Source organism: Lathamus discolor, chromosome Z, assembly GCF_037157495.1.
Source record: "Lathamus discolor isolate bLatDis1 chromosome Z, bLatDis1.hap1, whole genome shotgun sequence".
Lineage (NCBI taxonomy): Eukaryota > Metazoa > Chordata > Aves > Psittaciformes > Psittacidae > Lathamus > Lathamus discolor.
Window position 1 is genome coordinate 34,689,609 of NC_088909.1, and position 8,090 is coordinate 34,697,698.

The window sequence follows — 8,090 nt, forward strand, 5'->3', positions numbered from 1 at the left end:
AGTCCAGAGGAGGGCCACAAGGGATGATCAGGGGACTGGAGCACCTCCCCTATGAAGACAGGCTGAGGAAGTTGGGGCTGTTCAGCCTGGAAAAGAGAAGGCTGCGTGGAGACCTCATAGCAGCCTTCCAGTATCTGAAGGGAGCCTATAGGGATGCTGGGGAGGGACTCTTTATTAGGGACTGTAGTGACAGGACAATGGGTAACAGGTTAAAACTTAAACAGGGGAAGTTTAGATTGGATATAAGGAGGAAATTCTTTCCTGTTAGGGTGGTGAGGCACTGGAATGGGTTGCCCAGGGGTGTTGTGAGTGCTCCATCCCTGGCAGTGTTCAAGGCCAGGTTGGACGAAGCCTTGGGTGGCATGGTTTAGTGGGAGGTGTCCTTACCCATGGCAGGGGGGTTGGAACTAGATGATCTTGAGGTCCTTTCCAACCCTAACTATTCTATGATTCAGTGATTCTGTGATTCTATGATTCTATGATTCTGTTACACATGGAGACCCTAAGGCAAAAGAGGCAATGTTCTCCTCTTGAGAATCTCAGTAGAAAGTCAGCACTGGACATCAGAATAAAAGCTTGCCCTCCTGGTGGTTGGTGCATTGTTTTAAATGTAGGGTTACTTGTTAAGTCAGGGTAAAACCAGTACAAACCCTCTATCAACTGATATTCAGAAGTCCCTTCACTTTTGGGTATTAGTCTGCAGATCCTTATGCCAGAAGAAAGAGTAAGTCAGAGAAAAAGAATCGAAACAGGTTCTGTTTTGTTGGTGCACACACAGAATGGATCCATAACCTTCAGCAAGTCATTTAACCTTTCAGTCTGAGTCCCCATCCTATGGATCATAATATTTTTAGCTTTTTAAAGGGCTTTGTCATCTTCAGGTATTAAGTGCGAAGTATTTTTTAACACTGCCTAGTATTGCTTGTCAGTTTGGCCTAGACTTAAAATCATTTAATTTCTCTGCCAGTGAAATAAAGCCGTTGTTTTTATCCCTCCTTGTTCTTGGACGCTGTACAAAGCTTCTTTGTTAGCAAAACTAGAGTTTCAGTTTGAATTCTTTTTGCATACTAAGTGACCTAATTCACTGCAGGGATGTTAGATATGTTTTCGCTTTTTAACTTCAATAATTAAATGACTTTCCCATTCATTATTAATTTAGTTTCAATTTGTAGCCAGTAGTTGTACAGATAAGAACAGATTTTCTATAGGGGTTGGATGAACAGCTAGTTTTAGTAATATTAGAATGCACTGACCTTACACAAGTATGTCATTTTATTGGCTTCCAAGGGATTGTTTCAGATCTTTGCCATAATATGACCCAAAATATTTACCTGTTTTCATTTTTCATTATTTTTTTCCATTAGAGTCACACTTAGGTTCAAAAAGAAGACATCAGCAAACCAAGTACTGAAGTTTTTTTGTTTGAATTAATGTATGTCAAACACAATTCGTCATGTTGAAAATTTCAGGAGTAATAGCTGGTGACAGAGACTTGTTAAAAACAGAGATTTTGTGCTTTATGCTTGAGAAATGGCTAGTTTTGATACAAACCTTTTGTTAGGCCACTCACAATTAGACCTGACCTTTTAAGGTGCCAATTAAGAGTTGCTATGGCCACAAACCGATGGAGGAGCACAAGAGGAGGGCTGACACTTGACAAGTACATTTCTAAGGGTGTTTTAAAGGTTACTCACCCTTAAATTCTCCCACTTCCCTCCTGCCCACAGTTTTCTGTCTGGATAGTAGATGAAAATATCGCAGATAGCAATAAAGACATGTGAATATTAATAATATTAGTTTGATTTTGATCTGTACTTTTGTGTTTCATACACTTGCAGTATAAGTATTTGGGGCATAGTCTTTCAGGAAAACTGGAATATTTAGGCCTAATTTCTGGGGTTTGCCTCCCTTATTTTCAGTGATACTGTGTCTGCATCTTTCTTGTGAACGCTGTAGATAAGATCACTATTTTGCATTTAAAATCAGAGGAGCAACTTAATGGCAGTCATTTAAATCTATTAGTCTGTTAGAAAGATGTACCAGTTAGTTAGCTACAGGTAATTGTGTGCTTTTAAGAGTTCTGGTACATCAGTTTGCAGAGTGCAGTTAAGTTAAAAGGTAGGAATGCTACCAAACTTGAGTTTTAAGATCTGCACAATGAAAAATCTATTCTCAGATGTGCATATGGGATTCTTACTGAGGAGTTTTGCACATATGCATGAGGACAGACCGTGTTTTTTCAAAGTCCAAAAATAAATGGCATTATTGCATATTGTTCCCTACTCATGTGATCCCGAGAGATTCCAGTAAAGACTGGGACTTTGACTACATTTATAACTCCTAAATCATAGAATCGTAGCATCATGGAATGGTTTGGATTGGAAGGGACCTTAAAGGTCATCCAGTTCCATCCCCATTTCGCAGGCATGGATGCTTTCCACTAGACCAGGTTGCTCCAAGCCCTGTCCAACCTGGCCTTGACCACTGCCAGGGATGGGGCAGCCACAGCTTCTCTGGGCAACCTGTGACAGCTACTCACCACCCTCGCAGGGAAGAACTTTTTCCTAAGATCCCATCTCATTCTCCCCTCTTGTCAGGTTAAAGCCATTCCCCCTTGTCCTATCCCTACAGAAGCCCCTTGTTAAAAGCCCTTCTCCAAGTTTCTTGCAGCCCCTTCAGGCACTGGCAGCTGCTCTAAGGTCTCCCCTTAAGGAGCCTTCTCTTCTTGAGGCTGAACCAGCCCAGCTCTCTCAGCCTGTCTCCAGAGCAGAGCTGCTCCAGCCCTCACAGTATCTCGGTGGCCTCCTCTGAACTCGCTCCAACAGCTCCATGCCCCTCTTGTGGTGTTGCCCCAGAGCTGGATGCAGGACTGCAGGGGGGTCTCCCCAGAGCACAGCAGAGGGGAGAATCCTTTCCCTCAACCTGCTGCTCACATCCCTTTTGAAGAAACCTAATTTTTGCCCACTCCAGAGAGCATGCAAACGAGACCCTAATTCCACAAACCCTTAACCTGTATCTGTGCTGCAGACTTTTTTCCTGGAATGTCTGTGAAAGTTAGAGAAGCGATGAGTTGTTGGAATTCCCTAGTATAGATGACAGACTATTGCAAAGGCTTTCTTTAGCAAAACTTTTTCTTTAGCTGTGTGGCTGGGTTTGATCAGGTGTGTATCTGTTAATCCACTGTACTGGTCTAAAGGCAGCTTTACAAGTATACTTGTAGAAAGGGTACTAGATGGCACAGACTATCTTCTGTCGTAGACATGCAAAGTTTTACCACAGTGGCTACAGCCTATTTCACGAGCAGTACAGAGATACAGTAGGACAACCCAGCTGAACACGACTACATATAATTGAGCACAGTGGAGGATTAGGTCTGAAATAAGAAAAGACAGCTGAGCAGACACACTATGCAATCAGAAGGATAAAGGGAACAAGCTTACTAAGATTTGTGTGTTTGTAATACACTGTTGTCCCCTCAGCTTTTGAAATGTAGCCAACAGTTTCTGAATCAGTAAGTGATCACTTCAACGTCTTTATATTCTTTTGTATGTGCAAAGATGTGTTTCCCAGCTCAGCACCAGTAGCGAACTGCACATAACATAGTAAAACAGACCGAAATTTAAAACAAAAAAAAAAACAAACACAAAAACCAGAACAAAACCAACTATGCATTTGACAGTTACATTAGTAGGTTTTAATTGTTATTTCATATAATGCTAGCAGAAAACATCTGATAAGCAAGCAAAACAGTACAAGTGTTAAATAGACAGACTGACAGTGTTTTACTTGAACATTTTTTCTGGAGCTCAACCTTTCTGCTCAGGTTTCTTTTAATCGTTTAAAGGATTTATCATTTGGCTTTTCTACATACTGAGCAATATCCTACTCCCCATGCTGTCATATAGAAATTAATGAACCTCTGTGAAGTAAATGGTTACTCTGTAGGTAAAGGATTCCTCATCTGGCTCCAAAACAACGTAGTATCAAGCAGCAAGAGTTAATTATAGTCAGTGTTTGTAAAAAGTGTGTTGAAAATGAAACAGCATGACATAAATGGTACTATTATGTTTGAAGCTGGAATTGTATGCACTTGGAGCTGAACATGTTAACTCTATTTCAGTGGGTTATGGAATAAATCAGAGTAATATAGTGATGTTCTGGGTTGCACAAACCTTGTTTCTCTAATCACTACCCACTTCAAATCTAGCATCAAGGTTTTTTAACGCAACTGTATGTTTTGCTCTCTGCCTCTTTTGCTTTCTTTTTCAGCCGCCTTTGTCATTCATATCCTGTCCTGAAATCAGTCAATATGTTTAAATTCTGGGGACCATCCGTTGTAGGTGACCGCCTTGTTTTCAATGCAATTGTGAACAATACATTTCAGAATAGGTAAGCTCCTCATCTGGTTGTCTTCCTCGACTTGTCCAGCACCAGCCTAAATGAATGTTTCAGGTTGCAGCTATCTGTACGATTTGCATTACTAAATAAATTATTTTTCTGCTGGGGCTTTCAGGGATATACCTGTAACTGTCTGTGTGTACTTTTTTTTTTTTTACTTTTCTCAGTTTTGAAAATTTGTTCTCTGACATTCACTCTCAATTTAAAGATCATTTGTTACAAAAATTCCAATCCTTCAAATTCAGACCATGAATGGAACTTTGAAATTCAGGGATTTTCAAGAGATGTGTTGATCCCACAGCTTTGTTTCGTCATAACACTCAAGCACGCTGCCAGGATCTTCTTGTCTTGGCATCTCTTTTCAGATCTAGGTTCTATTTGTTGCTGGCAAAATTCATGCTTTATTTTGTTTATTTCTTCCCAGTGTTGGTTTGGGTGTACATAGAGCTGAGGAATTGCCAGTTGCAGTTTGGAATAAATGGCTGCAGCCCATGCTGAAATTTTATCTTTAGTTGAGTATATGGTCACTGTAACCATGAAACAGAGATTTTAGCACACTGAATGCCTGTTCCTGGAATTTAGTGGTGTGGCTGTTGACCCATCATACAGAAAGCCTTCTTGCTAATGGTTACTCTCATTTTCCCATGCATGTGCTACCTTCTCTACAAAAGCAGGGCTACTGTCATATTTGCCTTATAGAGAATTATTCTCCTCTAACCTTTGGCAACAGGATAGCACTTCTCTGCTAGGCTATTTCCCCATCTACAGCATGGCTTTGGGCCAGCAGACTCTTAGGTTATGCCAGGGCTGTGACACATCTTATGGAAACCCTGTCCCAGCAGGAGGACATGTTCAGAAGTTGCAAAAGGTGTAGCAAAACAAGCCGCAAGAAGGCAGAAGCTAAAGTAATTCATCCTCCATATTCTGTACAAGCAGCAAACGTTGCCGTGGCATTGCTGTTCTGTGCCTGTTTTCTTTATAAGTGTATTTGGCCCCACTGAATGCTATCAGGGAATGAACTGCCTTCATACCATGCTTCTGCTGAATGTCAAATCAGTATCATCCTGTTCACTTTTGCCATCTGTTCTCACAGTATGCTTACTGGTGGTCATATTTTGTTACTTAATTCAAGCTAGTGCCACCTATTATTTTATTTCTGAAATGTTTCTGTCCAGACTGAGTAATTTATTTTGTATGCTACAGAAGCTATTTGAGTGAGGCCTCCCTTGTAGAGAAAGGTATCCAGCAGCCCTTTTTAGTATGTCTCAGAGCTACTTCTGCATCACTTTTAGTAGTTCAATAGTTAATTTAAACTTCTATTTCAGTGTGGAGGTTGGTGTCCGTGTCGAGGCTTATAACTGTGAAGAATGGATCAAGAACCAGGCACGGCACATTAACAGCGCGTTTCTCATTTTTAACGCTGTGAATGACAGTGGAGAGCTGCTCACCCTCCCCAGAATCAAACCTACTACACAGGTCAGCTCTCATCCTCAGGAGTAGGATGAATGCATACATGATGGTTGGACTTCATGATCTTAAAGGTCTTTTCCAACCTAGTTGATTCTATGATTCTATGAGATTATGTGGTCCAACCTAGAACACTGCATGTCACACAGCCAGCCACTGTGTGGCATGCATTTTTCTTGCTGGGGAAATGGAGGACTAAACAGGGCACTAAAAATTTCTCGCAGAAGAAGAATCCTCTAAATAAAATATTTGTCTTTGAGTGAGCGACTTTTCATTGTTAACTTCAGTCATCCAAAACTGAGAGGTATAGTGGAGGGTCAACTACCCTCCATTATAAATTCTGAAGCTAATGGACAGGGAAGAAGAATCTGCTTTTTGCAGGTTTTTGTACCTGTCTATAGCTGTCTTGTGCAGCCTTCACCGACTGTAGATGAAACTCATAAGTGTTTAGTGAACAAAAGTTATTTTTATAAACCCTTAATGAAGGTGAGAAATAGAATTAATAAGCAAATCTGTAGGAGTCGAATCCCATGACATGGGTACGCTTTCCAGTTCCTTTGACATGGAGATCTCAGCATGTGTTTCCCTGAAAGTGGTTCATGAAGCACTCAGAGCAGTTTGAATACTATTTGCTGTGATGTCACCTGTCATTAACCTTACTGCTCCAGTTACAGAATTTTTAGAGAGCCAGCATAGACAGAAATGAAATGACTATTCAGCATCAGTGAACTTACACTTTATGGGATGGCAACTGGACAAATAAATGCAGGTGTCCTGTGTACTAGCTGAGTCAGTAAGGTTCATTACCACCCATTGCATGGTGTTCAAAGAGGGAGAACTGACACTTCCTCTTAAAAAAAAAAAAAACAAACAAAAGAAGCCATAGCAGTTTAGCTTCTGTCAGAAACATAGTGCTTCCCTAAAGACCTCCCTAGAGGAGCATCCACAAACATCAAGATAAGAACATGCACGCACATTTGTTTAGAGCAAAGAAGACAAATCTTGGAAAATTAGTATGTACTCAAGGTAGTTTAAACTTTCAGTGGTCTTAAGTGACAGCTGGTATGGCAGAGCTCTACCGAACAGGCAAGAGATGTTTTCAAAATACATCATGTAGTTTAAAGAAGGCTGGGATGCACTAATCTGGAGATTCTTTTATTCGAGAAGCTACATGTCAGCTCTTATAAGCTGAGGAAAAGAAGCTTTTTGAAGTGGCATGTCTTTCTAGATAACAAGTCCTATTAGCTTTTAATGCAGTTTGTTATGATGTATGTTCTTAGGTCGCTTCAGTGCTTAAAAAAAAACATCCACGGGTGCAGAATAATAACAAGGGAAGACATGCCACCTGAATAGGTGAATCACATCTGTTTGTACAGTGCTTGTTGTGTCCCAGATCCATATGTACTAAAACAGGAGTTCTTCCTGCTTCCTTTGTGCTTTGAACATCAGATGCTGGTGAATTTGATTAATAATTTAGTTGGTGGATGGCATATTTAGAAAGCGCAGAATATGTATGGTACACTGCCCAGCTGCCACTGTGTTAAAACCAAGAAGTGCTAGGAACGTGCTACTGTGCTACAACTTTTTTACTGGATTGTTGGTGCAGATTTAAGGGAATACTGTAAAGTCAGAGGACTTTACACTTGCTCAAGCAAATCTGGGTAAAGGCCAATACACAGAGTGTGTTATTTATTTGTAATACATCTGTGGCATTTGTCCATCTGTAAGAAATAATTTTTAGTTGTCTTTTTTTTAGACTGTGTCCTAAAATAATCAGATGTGTTACTGTCTGGTTTACTTTTTGTAAAGGATGGTACGAGGCGATACCGTGGAGCTATTGCCCGAAGGAGAATTCGACTAATCAGGTATATAGTTGAGTTACAAGGAGAATTTGATTTTGAAAAGTTAATTTTTTAATGTATCTTCTAAAAAGTAATCATTTGTTTAATAGTGAAAGTCTCCTCAAACATAACTATTATGGTGCTTAACTTTCTGAACAGTTTTGCCGAAATTGCATTGAAACTATTAGAGGTTACTTGTCTCAAAAATTCTTTGCTTTATAGTTTTTTTGTTTCCCCATCTTTCTTGGGAAGAAAAAGGAGTTATTGCAAACCTGTCTTGCAACTGAAAATTGGTAAAATACCTGTAAAAGATTTAGAAGGCACTTCAGCCTGTAGAAGTGATTGTTTCTAGCATATGTAGAAAGAAAAAGAACCATTCATGCT

General features: G+C 40.1%; 1 protein-coding gene across 1 annotated transcript in view; it reads left to right on the plus strand.

Moving 5' to 3' along the window:
• Positions 1-8,090, plus strand: part of ACOT12 (acyl-CoA thioesterase 12) — a 35,301-nt gene that overhangs the window by 15,953 nt on the left and 11,258 nt on the right. The window contains exons 7-9 of the mRNA XM_065661700.1: positions 4,270-4,389; positions 5,724-5,874; positions 7,675-7,730. Coding sequence (XP_065517772.1) covers positions 4,270-4,389; positions 5,724-5,874; positions 7,675-7,730 — 327 coding nt within the window. The remainder of the gene's footprint in view (positions 1-4,269; positions 4,390-5,723; positions 5,875-7,674; positions 7,731-8,090) is intronic.